The following is a 22,990-nucleotide window of genomic DNA, read 5'->3' as shown; positions in this document are numbered from 1 at the left end:
CTTCCCAAAAATGCAGAGAAAAAAAAAACGGGAAATGATTGAAAAACAATACGAGGAATAGATACATGATGAGTAACGACAATGGCACAGGAGGCTGCTGAGGGGAGAACAGCTCATAATAATGGCCAGAATGTATCAAATGGAATCAAACATATGGAAACTATGTGTTTGATGAATTTGATACCATTCCACTCTTTCCGCTCCAGCCATTACCACGAGCCCGTTCTCCCCAATTAAGGTGCCACCAACCTCCTGTGATACAGGGGGTACCAGTACCGAGTCGATGTGCAGGGGTACAAGGTAATTGAGGTAGATATGTACATATAGGTAAGGATAAAGTGTTGAGGAAACAGGGTAGATGATAAAACAGTAGCGGCAGCATATGTGATCAGTCAAAATGTAAATGCAGTTATTCTGAGTAGCTATTGGTTAACTATTTAACTAACTATTTAGCAGTCTTATGGCTTGGGGGTAAAAGCTGTTCAGGGTCCTGTTGTTTCCAGACTCGGTGCATCGGTACCGCTTGCCATGCGGTAGCAGAGAAAACAGTCTGACTCAGGTGACTGGAGTCTTTGACAATTATTTAGAGGTCCTGGATAGCAGGGAGCTTGGCCCCAGTGATGTACTCGGCCAGCCGCACTTCTCTCTATAGCGCTTTGCTGTCAGATGCCAAGCAGTTGCTATACCAAGCAGTGATGCAGCCAGTCAAGATGTTCTCAAATGGTGCAGCTGTAGAACTTGAGGATCTGAGGGCCCATGCCAAATCTTTTCAGCCTCCTGAGCAGGAAGAGGCATTGTCGTGCCTTCTTCACGACTGTGTTGGTGAGTGTGGACCATGATAATTCCTTAGCGATGTGGACACCGAGGAACTTGAAGCTCTTGACCCGCTTTACTACAGCCCCGTTGATATGGATGGGGGTGTGCTCGGCCCTCTGTTTCCTGTAGTCCATGATCAGCTCCTTTGTCTTGCTGACGTTGAGGGAGAGGTTGTTGTCCTGGCACCACACTGCCAGGTCACTGACCTCCTCCCTATAGGCTGCTTCTCTGTCTCATCATCGTCGGTGATCAGGCCAACCACCGTTGTGACATCAGCAAACATGATGGTGTTGGAGCCGTGCGTGACCACACAGTCAAGGGTGAACAGGGAGTACAGGAAGGGACTAAGCATGCACCCCTGAGGGGCCTCGTGTTGAGGGTCAGCGTTGCGTGTGTATTGTTGCCTACCCTCACCACCTGGGGGTGGCCTGTCAGGAAGTCCAGGATCCAGTTGCAAAGGGAGGTGTTCAGTCCCAGGGTCCTGAGCTTAGTGATGAGCTTGGAGGGCACTATGTTGTTGAACACTGTGCCTCTTGTCCAGATGGGAGAGGGCAGTGTGGAGTGCAATTCAGATTGCGTCATCTGTGGATCTGTTGGGCCGGTATGCGAATTGGAGTGGGTCAGGGAGAGGTTGAATATGTCAGTGAAGAGACTTTCTAGCTGGTCAGCGCATGCTCTGAGCACGCATCCTAGTAATCCGTCTGGCCCCGCGACATTGTGAAAGTTAAACTGTTTCAAGGTCTTACTCAAATCGGCTACGGCGAGCGAGATCACAGTCGTCCAGAACAGCTGGTGCTCTCATGCATGGTTCAGTGTTGCTTGCCTCAGAGGGCATTTAGCTTGTCTGGTAGGCTCGCTCCACTGCGCAGCTCGTGGCTGGGTTTCCCTTTGTAATCCCTGATAGTTTGGAAGCCCTACCACATCCAACGAGTGTCTATCAGCTGTGTGTCACGTTCCTGACCTGTTTTCTGTTTAGTTTTGTGTGTTAGTTGGTCAGGACGTGAGTTTGGGTGGGCATTCTATGTTATCTGTTTCTATGTTGGTTTAGGGTTGCCTGGTATGGCTCTCAATTGGAGGCAGGTGTTTGGCGTTCCTCTAATTGAGAGTCATATTTAGGTAGGCTGTTCACAGTGTTTGTTTGTGGGTGGTTGTCTCCTGTGTCTGTGTCGATGTTTGCACCATACGGGACTGTTTACGGTTTGTTCATTTATGTAGTCTGTTCCTGTTCATTTCGTTCTTCACGTTGTATGTAAGTTCGTTGTTCAGGTCTGTCTACTTTCGTTTTGTTATTTTGTATCATTTTCAAGTATAGTTCGTTTTCGTGTTTGTTCGTTTTGTTTATTTAAAATAAAATTCATCATGTATTCACAACCCGCTGCGCCTTGGTTCCCTCACTACTCCTCCTTTTCGGTAGAAGAGGAGGAGGACCGCCGTGACACTGTGCTGCTTCTTTGTGTAGCCCGCGCAGCACATCTGGTAGGGGAAACAGCTTGAGTCGCACAAAATGGAATATAAGGTAGCAGATAAAGTACACGATATAATTTCTAAACATCTACCTGAATCACTATACTGAGAGCTTTGTCATTTCAAAAGAAAGTATTTGGGTGTTTTTGGAGCCTTTTTTCATGTTTTTCAGAGCCCCCATACTGCAGAACGAGCAATGAGGAAGTCTATTGCAGGTTAGGTATGTTTTTCATAACTACGTGAAGTCACAAAAAAAGCCTCTGGACCTTTACATAACATGCAATTTACATTAAAAAAAGAGATTTGGTTAAAAATCTTTTAAGGCAAGGTTCCCCAACTTGCAGGCTGAATTTGGTCTGAGGGTGATTTTATTTGGCCCATTAGTATTGATTTATTTGTATTTATTGTTCGACATAAGACTGTAAAAACACCAGCAAATCATCTCCAGGTGACATCCAAGTGATTTTAATTTTGGAAATCTGTTCCAAAGTATTCCCACCCATAAGCAAGGTTTGAAAAGATTATGTTTTAGTCAAATATTTGACTCGTTTCAGGAAACTAGGCGGATGTTGCACGTCACTATTTCACAGGAGAGGCATTTGAATGTAAACATTTATTTGTTATTAAAATGTGTTTTTTGGTAGAAATGCCTTCTGGAACATGTGAACTTTCATGTGCCATAATAACAAATATTTATGCCATCTGTAAATACGAATACATCTGTTAAATTACGACCCTAGTTGGTTTAACCACAGAAAAACACAGGAACCTTCCCGCTAGCCTGCCGAGAAATTAGTTCGGATTGGTAGCCATGTAGCATGCTTCTGTCTATAACATGACCTGCTCAGTATGTGCAGCTAAACCTTTCTACCAAGTTTTTCTTAAAGAAATAACATGAAGAACTGCAAAAGTGTTGTTAATGCGCTCCACTTTCTTGAGGACGATCGTGCCATGATGACTCTCTCGGATTCTGAAAATGAATCAGATGAGGAAATCCCTGATTTAGGTAAAAACATTTTCATTGAACCAGACATTGTAGTCTTTTAAAACGGCAGACAGCAGTATTGTTGTCATGAAAGGAGTTTACCCAGTTTTGAAATCAGTGGAATGCCCAGTGGAAGCAGAGTATGATAGCTAAGGAGATGGAGTAAATTCTGGCGTTTGATTGCAAATATGTGGCGGGAGTCGAAAAGAGAAGTTGAATAAAACACCTGTCTGTGGATTACATCTTCAAACTAAGGGCAACCATGGGATCGGTGACAGACAGCGAGAAGCGTTCATCCATGTATACGGGGAAGAGGGTCTAGCTAGCTACACTTTCAGATATTATACATTTCTAAAGTTGTTTTCATTGCAAGTTAAAGTGTACTGTTAGCTAGCTAGCTAACGTTAGCTGGCTGGCTAGCTAACGTTATGTGTATCTCAGAAAGCCATTTACATTGTTAGTTATAGCCTAATGTTAGCTAGCTAGCTAACATTGAACCTCGTTGATTAGCTTTAGCTACCTGCAGATATATGCATGGTGGCTAGCTATGACAATCCGTTTGTATTGTTAGTAGTATCTGGGTTGGGATTATTGCCGCATTCAAAACAACTGGGAGCTCAGAACTCTGACTTCTGAATTCAGCGCGTTAAAGACAACTGAAAACTCGGGAAAAAACTAGCTCTGAATGCGATTTCCTTTCTAACTCGTATTTCCAACTCGGGACCTTTGGCCTCTTTCTAGATCTTCGGACCTGAAGATCACTGAGGTCATGATCCAAGATGGCGTAGCAGTCGGACGTGTCTTTGTCATGTCCTGTCCCGTGTAAATAGTCTTCGTATTTTTCGTGTACATTTCGTATATATTTTAATTTCACTTTCCATCTAGGAACTGAATATACATTCCTACATTCCGCCTCACTCAATGTGGTACGGACCTGCTATTTTTTTATACTTTAGAACCGTAACCCCAATCAGAAGCTAGCCAGATAACTAGCTACTAGCTAGTAGTCAGTTAGCCACTGCTGCGGTCTTCACCCTCAACTCGGACACAGCCAGCTTCAATACCGGGCCAATACCTGCCAGTCTGCAAGCGCGATATCAACCCAGAGCATATAGGACTGCTTTTTCTCTACCACATCACCGGATTCCTGACGCAAGCTCTGGACAATTACACCGTATCATCACAGCTAGCTAGCTGCAACCGAGTGGCTACTACTGGCTAACACCTCTGTCCCGAAGCAAGCACCAGTTAGCCTTGAGCTAGCCTCGAGCTAGGCCCATCTGCCGGCTAGCTGAAGAGGTCTACCAGCGAATTCTTGGGCTACAATACCATCTACAAGCTAATTTAGCAATTTTTTTGCCGCTGCTAGTAGCTTTTACCTTCTGCACAGACACCAGCCCTGTTATTAGCCTGGATATTACTCACCAATTTACCAGCATCGGACTGTCTCTCGACAACAACGCCGGATTCCTGCCGTAATCCCTGAGCCACTACTTCTGATCCTCACAGCTAGCTTGCAGCTAGCGCTGCTAGCGCCACTGCCACGAAGCTAGCACCAGTTAGCAAACACAATTCTACAATTCACAACCTCTCTTTCGCCATCGCCATCTGGCTTGGATTCTCTGTCGACACGACCACGTCTGAGCAGACCCCCTCCGTCTGAACAGACCACCCCCCGGGCTACTAACTTTAAACGCCGCGTGCTAGCTTAGTGGAGGCCTCCCTGCTCCATCTACGGCTGCCCCCTGGACACTATGATCACTTGGCTACATAGCTGATGCATGCTTGACTGTCCATTAATTCACGGTACTCCATTCTGTTTATTTGTGTTTTATCTGTCGGCTCTGTGCTTTAACTCAGGATCTGTGTGTAGTTAATCCGACCCTCTCTGCCTAGTCGTCGCCATTTTTACCTGTTGTTGCTGTGTTAGACTAGCACCCTGTTATTGCTGCTGTTATCTTACCTGTTGTTTTAGCTAGCTCTCCCAATCAAGACCTGCAATCACTTTATGCCTTATTGTATGTCTCTCTCAAATATCAATATGCCTTGCATACTGTTGTTCAGGCTAGTTATCATTATCATTGTTTTGGTTTGCAATGGACCCTGTAGTTCCACTCTCCGTACCTCTGATACCTCCTTGGTCCCACCCCCCACACATGCGGTGACCTCACCCATTGAGACCAGCATGTCCAGAGATACAACCTCTCTTATCATCACCCAGTGCCTGGGCTTGCCTCCGCTGTACCCACGCCCCACCATACCCCTGTCTGCACATTATGCCCAGAATCTATTCTACCACGCCCATAAATCTGCTCCTTTTATTCTTTGTCCCCAACGCTCTAGGCGACCAGTTTTGATAGCCTTTAGCCGCACCCTCATCCTACTACTCCTCTGTTCCTCGGGTGATGTGGAGGTAAACCCAGGCCCTGCATGTCCCCAGTCACCCTCATTTGTTGACTTCTGTGATCGAAAAAGCCTTGGCCTCATGCATGTCAACATCAGAAGCCTCCTCCCTAAGTTTGCCTTACTCACCGCTTTAGCACACTCTGCCAACCCTGATGTCCTTGCCGTGTCCGAATCCTGGCTTAGGAAGGCCACCAGAAATTCTGAGATTTCCATACCCAACTATAACACTTTCCGTCAAGATAGAACTGCCAAAGGGGGAGGAGTTGCAATCTACTGCAGAGATAGCCTGCAAAGTTCTGTCATACTTTCCAGGTCTATGCCCAAACAGTTCGAACTTCTAATTTTAAAAATTAATCTCTCCAGAAATAAGTCTCTCACTGTTGCCGCCTGCTACCGACCCCCCTCAGCTCCCAGCTGTGCCCTGGACACCATCTGTGAAATGATCGCTCCCCATCTAGCTTCAGAGTTTGTTCTGTTAGGTGACCTAAACTGGGATATGCTTAACACCCCGGCAGTCCTACAATCCAAGCTTGATGCCCTCAATCTCACACAAATCATCAAGGAACCCACCAGGTACAACCCTAAATCCGTAAACATGGGCACCCTAATAGACATTATCCTGACCAACCTGCCCTCCAAATACACCTCTGCTGTCTTCAATCAAGATCTCAGCGATCACTGCCTCATTGCCTGTATCCGCCACGGGTCCGCGGTCAAACGACCACCCCTCATCACTGTCAAACGCTCCCTAAAACACTTCTGCGAGCAGGCCTTTCTAATCGACCTGGCCCGGGTACCCTGGAAGGATATTGACCTCTTCCCGTCAGTTGAGGATGCCTGGTCATTCTTTAAATGTTACTTCCTCACCATATTAGACAAGCATGCTCCGTTCAAAAAATGCAGAACCAAGAACAGATATAGCCCTTGGTTCACTCCAGACCTGACTGCCCTCGACCAGCACAAAAACATCCTGTGGCGAACTGCAATAGCATCGAAGAGCCCCCGCGATATGCAACTGTTCAGGGAAGTCAGGAACCAATACACGCAGTCAGTCAGGAAAGCAAAGGCCAGCTTTTTCAAGCAGAAATTTGCATCCTGTAGCTCTAACTCCAAAAAGTTCTGGGATACTGTAAAGTCCATGGAGAACAAGAGCACCTCCTCCCAGCTGCCCACTGCACTGAGGCTAGGTAACACGGTCACCACCGATAAATCCGTGATAATCGAAGACTTCAACAAGCATTTCTCAATGGCTGGCCATGCCTTCCTCCTGGCGACTCCAACCTTGGCCAACAGCCCCGCCCCCTCCGCTGCTACTCGCCCAAGCCTCCCCAGCTTCTCCTTTACCCAAATCCAGATAGCAGATGTTCTGAAAGAGCTGGAAAACCTGGACCCATACAAATCAGCTGGGCTTGACAATCTGGACCCCCTATTTCTGAAACTGTCCGCCGCCATTGTCGCACCCCCTATCACCAGCCTGTTCAACCTCTCCTTCGTATCATCTGAGATCCCCAAGGATTGGAAAGCTGCCGCGGTCATCCCCCTCTTCAAAGGGGGAGACACCCTGGACCCAAACTGTTACAGACCTATATCCATCCTGCCCTGCCTATCTAAGGTCTTCGAAAGCCAAGTCAACAAACAGATCACTGACCATCTCGAATCCCACCGTACCTTCTCCGCTGTGCAATCCGGTTTCCGAGCCGGTCATGGGTGCACCTCAGCCACGCTCAAGGTACTAAACGATATCATAACCGCCATCGATAAAAGACATTACTGTGCAGCCGTCTTCATCGACCTGGCCAAGGCTTTCGACTCTGTCAATCACCATATTCTTATCGGCAGACTCAGTAGCCTCGGTTTTTCTAATGACTGCCTTGCCTGGTTCACCAACTACTTTGCAGACAGAGTTCAGTGTGTCAAATCGGAGGGCATGTTGTCCGGTCCTCTGGCAGTCTCTATGGGGGTACCACAGGGTTCAATTCTCGGGCCGACTCTTTTCTCTGTATACATCAATGATGTTGCTCTTGCTGCGGGCGATTCCCTGATCCACCTCTACGCAGACGACACCATTCTATATACTTCCGGCCCTTCCTTGGACACTGTGCTATCTAACCTCCAAACGAGCTTCAATGCCATACAACACTCCTTCCGTGGCCTCCAACTGCTCTTAAACGCTAGTAAAACCAAATGCATGCTTTTCAACCGTTCGCTGCCTGCACCCGCACGCCCGACTAGCATCACCACCCTGGACGGTTCCGACCTAGAATATGTGGACATCTATAAGTACCTAGGTGTCTGGCTAGACTGCAAACTCTCCTTCCAGACTCATATCAAACATCTCCAATCCAAAATCAAAGCAAGAATCGGCTTTCTATTCCGCAACAAAGCCTCCTTCACTCACGCCGCCAAACTTACCCTAGTAAAACTGACTATCCTACCGATCCTCGACTTCGGCGATGTCATCTACAAAATAGCTTCCAATACTCTACTCAGCAAACTGGATGCAGTTTATCACAGTGCCATTCGTTTTGTTACTAAAGCACCTTATACGACCCACCACTGCGACCTGTATGCCCTAGTCGGCTGGCCCTCGCTACATGTTCGTCGTCAGACCCACTGGCTCCAGGTCATCTACAAGGCTATGCTAGGTAAAGTGCCGCCTTATCTCAGTTCACTGGTCACGATGGCTACACCCACCCGCAACACGCGCTCCAGCAGGTGTATCTCACTGATCATCCCTAAAGCCAAAACCTCATTTGGACGTCTTTCCTTCCAGTTCTCTGCTGCCTGCGACTGGAACGAATTGCAAAAATCTCTGAAGTTGGAGACTTTTATCTCCCTCAACAACTTTAAAAATCTGCTATCCGAGCAGCTAACCGATCGCTGCAGCTGTACATAGTCCATCTGTAAACTACCCACCCAATTTACCTACCTCACCCCCCATACTGCTTTTATTTATTTACTTTTCTGCTCTTTTGCACACCAGTATCTCTTCTTGCACATGATCATCTGATGATTTATCACTCCAGTGTTAATCTGCTAAATTGTAATTATTCGATTTATTGCCTACCTCATGCCTTTTGCACACATTGTATATAGATTCTCATTTTTTTTCTACCATGTTATTGACTTGTTTATTGTTTACTCCATGTGTAACTCTGTGTTGTCTGTTCACACTGCTATGCTTTATCTTGGCCAGGTCGCAGTTGCAAATGAGAACTTGTTCTCAACTAGCCTACCTGGTTAAATAAAGGTGAAATAAAAAAAATAAAAATAAAAAAATGATTTGACCTCGTATTTTTCCAAGTTCACAGTCGTCTTGAAAGCACCATTAGGTTAATTGTTTAGCTAGCTAACTACATGTCTGAACAAAAGACTCCAATCCGTCAAATAATTACATGACCCATCAAGTTAGCCAGGGGTGATTACAGTCATATTTTGAACTAGATAAAATGTATTTTGGCTACTACTATCACCACTTTTAGTCTTGAAATATTTGGTTATTTACTACACTATCTTACTCTGTTTAGCACATGGCCTCACATGTGAATCCTTAAAGAGATCAGTGGTGCTAAGGCTTAAGAGGGTGTGAACAATGCTGAATGGGTGTAGACAAAGAAGAGCTCTCCAGTAGGTGCACCAAAACATTCAAGGGCATTCAAGTTTATCTACTTTCTTAGCATAATTACTTTCCCATTGTTCCTCAACTGTGGTGTATGATATACCATGTTCTAGCTCCGAGTGTACTTTATCCAATATAAAAATTTAAAAAATGTTGCTACATAGGACCGAATCGACCCAGTCGGTCACATATTGTATCTCGCAGTACAAAGAAACCCTCATCTGAAAACAAGGGTGACAGAATTGAATGAAGAAACCTGGTGTGAGACAAAATCAAGACTTGAGCACGGTCACAGGGGAGTAGAAAGGCAATGTTCCACCATAAGAGGCAGTGTCCCACAGCTGCATTCATCCACCTATGAATGTGTGACATTCCCTACAGAGAGGGAGAAGGATGCAATTCCTGTCGCCACACACCCTTCCTGATACTCATGCTAAGCTTTGCACACATACACACAAACACGGGAAAGATAGATAGCTCTCTAGCCATCAAAAACCAGAGGGGCTTAGAAAAGCACATCGTTTCGCCTCTAACTCCCACACAGAGATGCCGAGACCATCTCCAATGCCACATTTCCATTCTGAACCATTATGAGACAGGTCATTTGAATGGTGAGAGAGATGGCCTGTTATGGAGCTGAAATCCTGGGATACGCAATCTGAGGAGTGTCAAGTCTGCAATGAAAGGTATTCAAAAAATGTGCGAATTAGCGTGTCTGTGCGTATCTTTAGTTATCTATTGTGGAATACCTGTTTCTGGCTTACCTGTATCGTTGGCAGTGGGAGGTGGAGGTGTTTCTCTGGGTCGCTGTGATGGGGAATCTTCCGGTCTAGGAACAGGGAAGAAAAAGCATTGATGGTAGGTAGAGCATTAGTCAAGGCTTCAGAAAAACACATTCACTTATTGAGACATAATTGTGTCAGGCAAGCGAAAGCAAAATGACAGGGGGAAACAATTATTGCTTATTGGCAGCCTGGCTCTGCTTCTTGAGAAATTCCCACTCCCAACTCTAGGGAGAGGCTCCATTTTTAACAAGGACTGACAAATACAACTGACACACACACATAGACACTAACACAAGGACGCCAGCGGTGGAGCCTTACCCCATTTTGAGAACTTCCAAGTTCAGTTTCTGTTCCAAGTCCAGCCTCTTCGATTTCTCTTTCTCCAACTCCTGTTTCAGAGTGTCTATGTTGGTTTCTTCTCGAAGTTTCCTCAACTCTTCCTCTGAAAAACAAAGCAATAAAAGCCCATCAATTTGTCTCAGCCAATATATATTCCTAACAGTTACCCTGCTCCTGGAGAGTCCCCATCAAAGGCACCTGGACAAACTGGTAAGTCTTTAACCAGTCACTGATATTGCTAAAGTAGCACATCTGATGATTGGTAGAATCAGATGTGGTGCCTGGTTGGAACTAAAATAAGAATCTGCTGCACACCAGGACCAGGGTTGCCTACACCTGTTCTATGGGAACAGATATTTTTGCCCACAACTACCTTAACAGTCCCCAAATCATTGAGCTTTTATTTGCCTGATCAGAGAGAGGGGAAAAAAGAAGATGTTTCTCTCGTTAATGCAACTGTTTTAGGTCACTAAAAATGAATGTAGCACAGAGTTCTGGCAGAGAACACCTCAACCTACTTCATCACTGTAATTGAACTAAGACCTTATAAAAGAAAAATGACATTTTTCACAAGGGATGTTCCCCCATGACACAGAATAACAGATACAGAAAAGATCTCAGGAAGACTCTTCCTCAATGTTCTTCCTTAATCCCCAAGAAAAAGAATGACTTGATATTATTTGAATGGGATAGGCTAACACAATAAGGAGGAGGTAGACAGGCAACAAGGTATCAATTATGTTCATTTCAACTGTCCAGGGCCCGGTATCTGGATAGCGATGAAATTTAGGCTTCCGAGTGTTTTAACAATGCATCTTTCCTACGACGGCCGAAGATGTAACGCACGTTTCCCAAAACACCACCCAGAGAGAATGTTCGCTGAACGCGTCGTTGAGGCATGTGTCGACACTTAGGATCGCAGGTAAGCCAACGCTGCTCTCAGATCAGATTTATCCATTCAAATCTTACCTTAACATTAGAATTATTCCACAATACTGACGACGGATCAGCTCCTAGATAGGTGGCAATATCCATGTTTGCAAATATTGAGGCGGCTTATTCTATTGTTTACACTATAATAATGCAATAAATCAAGATTTGGTAAATCATTGCGCACGTTAGGCTACACATCATAAAATATATTGAGACAAATTAGACGGTAGCCTACAAGTAGAAAAATAGAACTCAATTGATTGAAATTGAGCAAGTTGAGGAGACTAAACTGCTTGGAGTAACCCTGGATTGTAAACTGTCATGGTCAAAACATTTTGATACAACAGTAGCTAAGATGGGGAGAACTCTGTCTATAATAAAGCACTGCTCTGCATTCTTAACAGCACTATCAACAAGGCAGGTCCTACAGTCCCTAGTTTTGACGCACCAGCACAACTGTTTGGTCGTGCGGTCAAGTGACATTAATAATATGCATGCCAATCTCTCCCGGCTCAAAGTAGAGGAGAGATTGACTTCATCACTATTTGTGAGAGGTATTGACATGTTGAATGCACCGAGCTACTGGCACACAGCTCAGACACCCATGCATACCCCATAAGACATGCCACCAGAGGTCTCTTCACAGTCCCCAAGTACAGAACAGACTGTGGGAGGCACACAGTACTACATAGAGCCATGACTACATGGAACTCTATTCCACATCAAGTAACTCATGCAAGCAGTAAAATTAGATTTAAAAAACAGATACAAATACACCTTATGTAACAGCAGAGACTGTGAAGCAACAAACATAGACACAAGCATACAAACACACATGTAAACATGGATTTTGTGTCATAGATATGTGGTAGTAAAGTAGAGGCCTGTGGGCACACACTTAAAACATTGTGAAATCTGTTATACATTTTAAAAACATTACAATACATTCATAACTGCCTTAAATGTTGCTGAAATAGGCCTACTGTATTTTAACGCAGTCATATCGGTTTTAATTTGAAGCATATTTTTTAATACGTCGCTGGTTTGTATCAATTGCGACGACATTGGTAACTTTGTATTTGTAGTCAACTTTGTCCTGAAGTTACCGGCGGTCACAGAGAGCGGTTGTACCTCCCAGGTTCCCTGGGAAGGGAAGGCCAGCTTCTATCTCTCTGACCTCCTTGCTTCTTCTTTCCCACAGTGCCCTGTTTTGGCTAGCTGCCAACGCAAGACAACCATTTATGTTAGCATCTCCAACACGCTGTTGAGGTCGCTCTCGTCTATTATATTCAAGTAAATGTTCCAGCGTCGGTATCATGGGACACCTATGGTAAGGGAGGTGCTGTATCTTTATCACTGGCTAACACTTAGCTAATGGATATGTTGCCAGGCTAAGGAAAGGAGTGCCAGGGTAAACATAGGTATTTTACTCCTGTTACACAGGCACATAGTTTCGCCTCTAACTCCCACACAGAGATGCCGAGAATTAGATATCCAATTCCATGACGCAATGCTTAGCAGGTTGAATTCCTGTAACTTTCAATAGTGTTCTGTGTGAGGTTCACGTCATACTCAAAGCTAGCTATATCCTCACACATTCTAGGTAGATGGGGAAGGGGGGGCAGGGTTATCATATAACCTTGACCAACTGTTCCAGAATCAGTGTCTAACAGTGGGTATAAAAATTTAAAAAAGTGAGCCAAAGGACTAATGCCATCCAGGACATGCAGCATCTCTTCACACTAATACTTTCCCTAAGAAAACCGAGCGCCCTGCGCAATGATTCACAACAAGGAAACAGTGAGTGGAATGACGTCTACAGGCTGGCCTGGACATTCCTGAGGTATCGCTATGTAACCTCATCCAGGCATTTCACAATGTAAAACAGGAGGAGGTGGACCCGTGTGACTTGACCTTGTTTTGGCCTGTAGCCAGAGACTAGCAGAGTAAACTGGAAAGAATCAAAAACGGCTTCTGCCTCGTTTTGGCACAACCACCCCATACCCTGATCTCTAAAGACAAAACCTATCCCTCAAATACAGGGCACCTGGGAGGTACGACCGCTTTAGTACCTACCGACCTTTAGCTCAAGTGAAGATTAAACGCATTTTAGATATAGCCCTATTGGACGATGAAAACACTCGCTGTTGTAGAAACATCCCCATTTCTCTGGGGGCAAGCTGTTACATAAAATGTGCAACAGAACCTGGACTACTTTACTAACAGTGTTTACACATACATAGGCATAATTAACGCCTATTAAAATACATCATACTACTGCTACCACCACTCTCTCATTCTACGCCGCCATTGTCGTTAAAAGTGTAGCCCTGGTTACACATGCCCAGGCGTGTGAAAAGACGAGTTTGGAATTGGAGACTATAAAAAATGCATTGTGGTTTCTAGCCAGCATAGATTAAGTTGCCAAGAGCAAGGGAGAGGCCATAGTGAATGCTTCTGAAGTAACTACTACTGTGAAATTAACTGTGTGAGACCTCTTATCCTTCGGTCTCTGGACCAGCGGATAAGACCAGAGACACCCAATGGTCCTTCAATACCTGCCTGCCTTTCTTCTGAGTGTAGGGAGGCTTCTCTGACACCGACTATCCGTAATAATTGATTTAATTTACTGGCACAGTAAGAATGTCCTCATCTGACTTTTCATGTCCTCCCGCACTCATAGTGGACAAGTGGACTCATAGTGCACTCATAGTGACTCAAGTTGTATTAGTCGTATGTACAGGATACACATGTTATACACCTTCCAAAATAATTTATAAAAGATAAGAATACAAACAAAGTCAATGGTTTAGCAGAATCTTTTTTTGGTTTGTTGCATAAGTATAATACAGGAAGGCACAATTTAGAGTACAAAATGTTCACATGTATCAGGGAAGAGGGGATTGGTGGGGGGCAAGTATTTAAATTGTGTGTGCGTGCACGCGTGTGTGTACGTGAGTGCATGTGTGCTAAAGTGCAGAGAGTCAGTGCAGGTGGTAAGTGCGGAGGCCTCTAGGATTTAAACATCAAAAACTCATAAAAATACACATTCCTGGCTCTCTGAGGCTCTTCCTGTTGCAGGTTGTGTGAAAGAATCGATCGTGAGAGTGAAATCCAAGCTATTTAGGGGAAATGGTCAACCTCACAGCACTATTAAATCTGTCAATTGTATCCAACTCAAAAGGGTGGTAATGCCTTGGTCTGTGCCGTTGTAGAGGCTAATGATAACACAACATGGACTGTCTGTTAGACTCATGTATTGAGCGCGGGGCAGATTGGCCTCAATTAATCAGCATTGCAGTGTGTGCTGTGCATGTGTGTTAAACACATGACTGTGGTCGGTGTGTTAAAATGTAACTGGTCATTCCTGGTAGCGATTGCATTTACTGTAGTGCATGTCCGTGCGTTTGTGTTTTTAACCATTCTCTGATCAGCATAGGGGTAATCTCTTGGGCCTGCTAACACACTAATTGAAATGAAAGGCTGGGTCACTTTGATAAACAAGGTTTGCCAACACAGTGCAATGCAACACCACCATTCCTGAACATGTCTCGGAGCTGCAGGTCTTACTGACTCAAAGCAGAATTAAAAAAGGACAAAGCTGATCATTTACTCAATTTACCACCTCCCTGAAGGCTCATGAGAAAACATTCTCCCGCCCCTTACAAGTTACAGACCAGGATTCAAATCAAGGCAGACAAACAACATTCGCATTGCAAATGCACAATGCTCTCCCAGTCATTGGATTATTCAATACCAACACGGAAATCTGGAATCTCACCTTTAGAAGAAAAAAAGAGAGTCACTACACGTGTGCTTTAGCAGAGCAGCAAAAGTACATTTGGAGATTGTGATCGTTCCCATAGTACCCTTTGGTGCTAGACAGAGGTCAATAGGCTGTACAATGAGACACATACTGCTGACACACACATCTTGCATCCCAGATGAAGGGCTGATGTGAAATGAAGGCCACACACACACACACACACACACACACACACACACACACACACACACACACACACACACACACACACACACACACACACACACACACACACACACACACACACACACACACACACACACACACACACACACACACACACCTCTTCTGTACTTTGATCTCCTCAATGTGCGAAATGTATTGATACATGCCCGAGTATGATGACAATAACGGCCAAACGTAATCATCATTTAGTAGTGATAGTCACTCACTCACAGATACTATATGTACGATCACTGACCTAGCTAGGGTAATAAGAGGCTAACACTTAACGTTGCCAGAGGGGTATATGAGCCAGTAATTCTGCAGCCAGGAGAGCCCCAAAAGAGAGAAAAAAATAAAATTTACACAAATTCTAATGAGTTTACCAACTAAGGGGGCTTTCACACCAAAAACAAAGTATTCTAACTCTAGTGCGTTTACCCCGTTAGTGTGTACATTTGAACTGGTGTGACCGCACTCGGGAACGTACCAAACAAAGCACTGGAGTTCGTTCAAAAAGGGTGGCCTCTGTCCGTTTCTATTAGTACCGTGGTGCGGTTTCGCTGCAGGTGAGAACGCAGTCCGGACCAAACGTTGGTTCTTTTCCTGAGGCGCACAGTATTATTGGTGGTTTGATGCAAGCGTTTTATAAAATGCACACATTAACATAACTTGATATCTCTGAAACATTGCGTGAGCAGCAGCGCATTTATGAGTGCATCTTATGCAGATTAGCGGAGACGGGGGCTGTATAGAGGATATAGCCTACTGAATATATTCACTTCACGTCGCAGTTAAAGCAGCTATTGAGCTGTTTCCCTCCCGCATGTTGTCGGAAGAGAAAGTTAAAGTAATATGACGATTGGGACAAAAAGTGATGTTCCATGATATTATAGATGGTTTTAAAGTGAGCACTGTTGCCCAATAAACAAATGACTTACATGAACACGTGGTTTCGTTTAGGCATTTTAGTTCATTTGACAATTTGAAACCAACCTTATCAAATGAAAAAAATACAATGTAACAAATAAATAAACTGATTCGAACTTGAGCTCAGAAATACAGTACCAGTCAAAAGTTTGGACACACCTACTCATTCAAGGGTTTTTCTTTATTTTGACTATTTTCTACATTGTAGAATAATAGTGAAAACATCAAAACTACGAAATAACACATATGAAATCATGTAGCAACAAAAAAAGTTTAACAAATTATAGATTCTTCAAAGTAGCCACCCTTTGCCTTGATGACAGCTTTGCACACTCTTGGCATTCTCTCAACCAGCTTTATGAGGAATGCTTTTCCAACGGTCTTGAAGGAGTTCTCACATATACGGAGCACTTGTTGGCTGCTTTTCCTTTACTCTGCCGTCCAACTCATCCCAAACCATCTCAATTGGATTGAGTTTGGGTGATTGTGGAGGCCAGGTCATCTGATGCAGCACTCCATCACTCTCATTCCTGGTCAAATAGCCCTTACACAGCCTGGAGGTGTTTTTCTGGTCATTGTTCTGTTGAAAAACAAACGATAGTCCCACTAACCGCAAAACAGAAGGGATGGCGTATCACTGCAGAATGCTGTGGTAGCCATGCTGGTTAAGTGTGCCTTGAATTCTAAATAAATCACGACAGTGTCACCAGCAAAGCATCCCCACACCATCACACCTCCATGTTTCACAGTGGGAACCACACATGCGGAAATCATCCGTTCACCTACTCTGCGTCTCACAAAGACACGGCGGTTGGAACCAAAAATCTCAAATTTGGACTCATCAGACCAAAGGACAGATTTCCACCGGTCTAATATCCATTGCTCATGTTTCATGGCCCAAGCAAGTCTCTTCTTCTTAATGGTGTCCTTGGGCTACAATTTCTGAGGCTGGTAAACTCTAATGAACGTATCATCTGCAGCAGAGGTAACTCTGGGTCTTCCTTTCCTGTGGCGGTCCTCGTGAGAGACAGTTTCATCATAGCACTTGATGGTTTTTGCAACTGCACTTGAAGAAACGTTCAAAGTTCTTGAAATTTTCCGGAGTGACTGACCTTCATGTCTTAAATGAATGATGGACTGTTGTTTCTCTTTGCTTATTTGAGCTGTTCATGCCATAATATGGACTTGGTCTTTTACTAAATAGGGCTATCTTCTGTATACCACCTCTACCTTGTCACAACACAACTGATTGGCTTAAACGCATTAAGGAAAGAAATTCCAAATTAACTTTTAACAAGGCACACCTGTTCATTCAAATTCATTCCAGGTGACTACCTCATGAAGCTGGTTGAGAGAATGCCAAGAGTGTGCAAAGCTGTCATCAAGGCAAAGTGTGACTACTTTGAAGAATCTCAAATATAAAATATATTTTGATTTGTTTAAAACTTTTTTGGTTACTACATGATTCCATGTGTGTTATTTCATAGTTTTGATGTCTTCACTATTATTCTACACGGTAGAAAATAGTGAAAATAAAGAAAAACCCTTGAATAAGTAGGTGTGTGCAAACTTTTGACTGTTACTGCATGTGTGAAAATGCCCCAACAGACACCTGGACAGGAAAGACAGATATCCAAAGCTGCTGTGAAGATTGGCAATCAAACAACAAAATGTGTGAAGATTTCCCTTTTTGCAAATCAAAGACTTCCGGCTAGAGGTCTGACAAACTATCACCTAGGTTGAAAAATAAAGTGCAGTACACAGTGCAGTACTCACGTAGAAAATGCTTTTCCAGTAAGGCAATTTCCAGGTGGCCTTTCAAGTCGTTGAGTCGATCTGTCTCAGCCCTCTGGTAGTCCTGGATGGCTGCAGCAGGCATAGTAAGTGTCCCTGGACCAGCCTGGATGTGGGCAAAGACACAAGGAAATGCAGGGGTGAATAAAGAAGAACAACCTCCTTGCCGATGTGAGCTATCGTAGGCTCTGGTTCAAAACAGCTGCACACAGAACCTCAACATTCAGATATTGCAAAGCAAACACACACAAACACCCAAACAAACAATAATGGAGGCAAGCTGACTGCAGAAGACTTCATTTCACCCAACAGTTCATCCCTGCACCATCAAGCCTGGCTCAAAAACAGCAGTATAATCCAGGCTTGTATGCCTGGTATCATGACCCAAAACACTGATAAAGGAACACAGATTTTGACAAAGAGAGAGAAACAAAAGGAGATTGAGATGGTGAGAGTGGGCAAGAGGAAAGATTGAGAAAGTGAGTGTGTGAGTGTGAGAGTGAGAGAGAGAGGATTGCCACAGTGAGATAGCCACTGGTGCCAACTTGTACGACACTACTCAGACAACAGAGCTGGGAGAGGGACATTTTCATTTCACATCCTCTCAGCAGGAGGAAAGACCGTTTGTGTCAGAAGGAGAGAAATCAGTGCAATAGCAGATTGCAATAGTGATGCTTGTTTGCTCTGTAAAATGATGAGAATAATAGAAAGACATTAACACTGTCCCTCTTTGCGCCATTTACCCGGAGAAGCAGTGACGCATTTCACTAGGTCTACTAGCTGACAAATGTAATGTACATCAATGTAATCCATCTGTGTAAATTAGACCTCAACGTTAATTAGATGTACCCCATAAAAGAGCTGAAGTGAATCAAAAGTGTTAAGTAATGACAGCCAGGCTTAACGGGGTTAAATACATCTGGAACGGTTATTTGACATGAGTTCATAAATCGATTACAACATAATGACAAAGGTGTCAAGATTATGATAAATAACCAGAGTGAGAAGAACCACACTGTTCCTGTTTCCATGAGAACAAGCCCAAGACACAAACAAAATGTGTCACTGTACAGTACTGAACTGGCTGAAGCCCAGTTTCCCAGAACTAAGACGTGTGTGGTTAGACATTACAGGGGCTGTGTTTAAGCATAATTCCACTGCACATAGGCGTTCCAGGTCAACGTTTGTTTGAGACACAGCGATCCTAAAAGGATCAACATCTCCAACTGTCTTCTCTTATATAGACTCGACGTGCAAGTTGGGTCTTGATATTTAGGAACCAGATCGGCTAGCTGAGCATTTGCACCAGTGCCAAGTTTGCACGTCTTTAGTGTGTATCTGTCAACTGTGAGATTTTTTTGGACACTTCATAAAGAACGCAATCAATTTGACCCAGTGTGGGATGATGTTATCAAATAACTCATGATAACTTTGATCTGTGTTAAATGGGGAAAACATGCATTCAACCTTTTCCTCTGAGTATATCTTCAAAGATCCAGCAGTTTTATCAACCTCTTTCCACAAAAATATGAACATCAACGCACCAGAATATGCCGACAAATGAAATAGTAAGATGAAAAACAGTTGTTCTTCTAATGTGCTCAGGGATGTTGAGTTGGTGGTAGGCCTTGGCACATGTCTAGTTTGACTAAGCTCTGCCTGCAGTGAAGCAGACAGCGGTTGTTAAGTCTTTCTCTCCATCCTCGCTTGAGTGAACTACATCAACAGGAAGGGGGTTGAATAAACATGAACGCCATGTATCAAAGGGGGGACATTTTGGCCAAAATCCCCCCGAAACTGGAAGCGGCACCTTGGTATGGCGAGTGAGTAGACTTAAAGTGATCTGGAAGATTCCAAACAAAATCAGGAAGCAAATATCTGTTTTGTTTCAGTGAGAATTAGTGAAGTGAAAGAGTCTGAAGAGATGCCATTTCTGTGGTTCTATTAACACTGATATTCACTTACAGGGTCTTGCACTTCTTCAGTGTCTTTCATTTCAAGTGAGGGCCGAGGCTTCATCAGAATCTCTTCGCTACATTCAGTGTCAGATGTGTTGGGCGAGTCGCCCAGATCCAGAAACACATCTGTCCGCTGACCCCGGGACCGGATTTTGTCCAACCGCTTAAGCATGTTAAACACAGTCGTCTTTATCTTAACATGGCGTATGGCATCCCTGTGGTGACAAAAAGGAAGAAAGAGACAGGTGATTAGAATAAAATAGTGTACTGCCAACTCACTGACCAGGATGTGTCTCCATAAGGCGTTATATTGTCATTGTTAGGTTCTAATTATTAGAGTAAATACTCAGACAAAGCTCAAACCAAGTGTATTCTTCCCAGAGGATTGAACAGCTAAACAGACAAAGACATGGTTCCACCCGTGGTAGTATACATAACCCACTTTGGGTGCAGTCTCCTCCTTATCGCTAAACATTGCATCATTATTGCTAGGCTGGGAGCTGAGTGATATGGGCCTTAAACAGTTCCTCCCCTTATCTGTACTGCCACATGTGACCGTTTTCCCTGCACTCAGTCCCCCCCCCCCCCCCAGCTTCATTATGGCACCCCTCATGTCTCTTTAATAACTAATGATTAATAGTAGTTCAAGCTCAGAAATCCAAACCCATCATCATTAATAAAAATATCGGAAAATTTTGAAAATATATCAATATGACCAATTCTAAATGCCAATTTAAAGATTCCTGTGCAGCAATATAATACTTACATGTGCATTCCACATGACATTGCATTCTAGCACAGGCGTGAGGGTGGTATGAACGGCATAGTCATCCACATACAGTCATTCAATTCTGCAAGAGTAATGGGCACACAGCATGATTTCATTCCTATCAATTTCCTACAGGAGAAATAAAACCCTCTACTCAAATCAGTAATGAGACACTTACCGTAGAATAAACATGACTCCCATCACTTCTCCACATGATTAGACAACTCTAAAACGATGACAAAATAGCCAAATGGTGGACAGGAAGAATGTCTATTTCTTCTACCGTAACTTTGATCCCTTTTCATCTAGAATCTATTTTTCTAAGTATTATTCTTTCACCCAAAACTTAACTAGCTATACATGTTGCACCAGCAAAGTAGGGGCAGAGCGGTGTGAGACCAATGTGACTGAGGCGGTGTGGGTGAGATGGGCAATGATTTTAGGGCTGGGCCTCTCCAGCATTATCTCTTTACTCTATGTAGGTCAGACAGAACGCCGGACCCTTTAGCCTCTGCCCAGAGAGCGAGATTGAAAGAGAGATGTGGTACATGGCCAACTTGCATCGTTAATTAGGAGACTAGGCACCCTTTATAAGACGAGAGGTTTAATTTAGGAGGGTCATTCTAATTCATTTCAATCACATTTTGACCGCACTCCTTTTGATTTGAACAAAACGTTCCATACATATTTACTTTTTTGGACCTGAATACCAAAACATTCAGGAGATAGAGGTGCCATAAGTTTACCCATTTTGCATACCCCACAATACAATGAGACATCTATGTCTGCATCACTGGAAAAGATAAATGGTTGAGTTTGATATAATTGAGTTTGATATATAAGCTTACAAAACTATTTGATAATTTCAACTAAAAAAAATACTTTTTTCAACTTGATTGGATTCCACCTGTGGTAAATTCAATTGATTGGAAATTATTTGGAAAGGCACACCCCTATCTACAGTATATAAGGTCCCACAGTTGACAGTGCATGGCAGTTTTCAAATGCACTATGTGAAACTGATAGATGCACACACACATGTTAATGTTTTTAAATGTATGTAAAATTGGAGTCTTTTGCCTGTAAATGTCATTTTTTCGTTGTGTCTGACCACAGTAAGACTAGCTGTTGCCATTGGCGTCGGCTAACGGGGATCCTAATAAATCAAATCTAAATCCCAAGGGTTCTCAACTATAAGCACCGTTTACCCGCGGGACCATGTGAACTACAACCCCGACGCTCTGTTTTATCATTTAGAAACATCAATAATCATTGCTTGCGATAAGGTTTTCGAAACATATGGATCTTATCTTTCATATCAGCGAGAATCTTTCAAAAAAAAAAAAAAAAGACACTTGCTGTAGCAGGTTTGCACAGATCCATACGGGTGTGTGACTTCAGCCGACAAAATACACTTCCACTACACTTCTTCCCCGAGTACACTTACACACAGGTGTAGCACGTATTCTGTAAACAAGCGCTGTAACATGGAGATATGGCTGCGTGGGAACACTAACCCTAAACTTATCAAGATGTGTAGTAATTTAACCTTCGTCTTTTTTATAAACAAGCGATGTGTGTTAATGCGGGGCTCTAAAAGGTCAACTGACCCTTAGGCCGTTTAAAACCAAAAAAATGTGGTGTCGATATGACTCAGAAACATTATTTCTAGTGTCAAACTTGACTACAAAGTGTAAATGGGATAATTGTAACCCGTTTCAAGAAGCTAGGCATATGTCACACGTCACTACTTCAGACTACTTTTTTTGTGACCCATCCACGTAGCTACATGTGGCTGATTATAGCATTTATATCACATGACCCATCAATTAAGACACATGTTTAGACAAGCGTCATCTAATAATTAGAAAATGTTTATACAATATTTTTTATCTGGACACTTTCAAAGTCAGATTAAGATATAGGCCAAAAACTAGATAGTGTATTTTTACCTGGAGTTTTTCCCTTATTGTAGGCTACTACTTAAACCACTTTTAGTATAGTAAACAACCAAAGAGTTCAAGACTATCTTACTCCCTCTGTTTAGCACATGGCCTCACAAGTGAATCATTAAAGAGACAGGCGGGGCTAAAGCTTAAGAGCGTGTGAACAATGTTGAATAGGTCTAGACAAAGTAGCACTCCAGTAGGCGTACCAAAACATTCAACGGCCACTTTCTCAAAAGTGGGGTTACAAGTTTATCA

General features: G+C 43.5%; 1 protein-coding gene across 14 annotated transcripts in view; it reads right to left on the bottom strand.

Annotated features, from left to right (window-relative positions):
* LOC139530252 (GRAM domain-containing protein 4-like) overlaps positions 1-22,990 on the bottom strand; it is an 85,647-nt gene that overhangs the window by 38,618 nt on the left and 24,039 nt on the right. For 3 of the 14 annotated variants that reach the window (XR_011665988.1, XR_011665986.1, XR_011665987.1), the window contains exons 1-5: positions 20,965-21,185; positions 20,025-20,232; positions 18,042-18,165; positions 10,394-10,517; positions 10,055-10,119 (exon numbers count right to left, since the gene is read on the bottom strand). Coding sequence is in view for 10 of the 14 variants with exons in the window: in XM_071326483.1 (XP_071182584.1) it covers positions 10,055-10,119; positions 10,394-10,517; positions 18,042-18,165; positions 20,025-20,232; positions 20,965-20,987 (544 nt within the window). In the remaining 4 variants the exon portion in view is untranslated. Of the gene's footprint in view, positions 1-10,054; positions 10,120-10,393; positions 10,518-18,041; positions 18,166-20,024; positions 20,233-20,380; positions 20,587-20,783; positions 20,869-20,964; positions 21,186-22,990 lie in introns of those variants that run through there. The other 11 variants (XM_071326483.1, XM_071326477.1, XM_071326484.1 and 8 more) reach the window with 9 other exon arrangements.

The sequence above is a fragment of the Salvelinus alpinus genome, chromosome 9 (genome assembly GCF_045679555.1).
Source record: "Salvelinus alpinus chromosome 9, SLU_Salpinus.1, whole genome shotgun sequence".
Taxonomy (NCBI): domain Eukaryota; kingdom Metazoa; phylum Chordata; class Actinopteri; order Salmoniformes; family Salmonidae; genus Salvelinus; species Salvelinus alpinus.
Note: the sequence above shows the minus strand (reverse complement) of the source record. Positions and strands in the feature narration are given on the sequence as shown.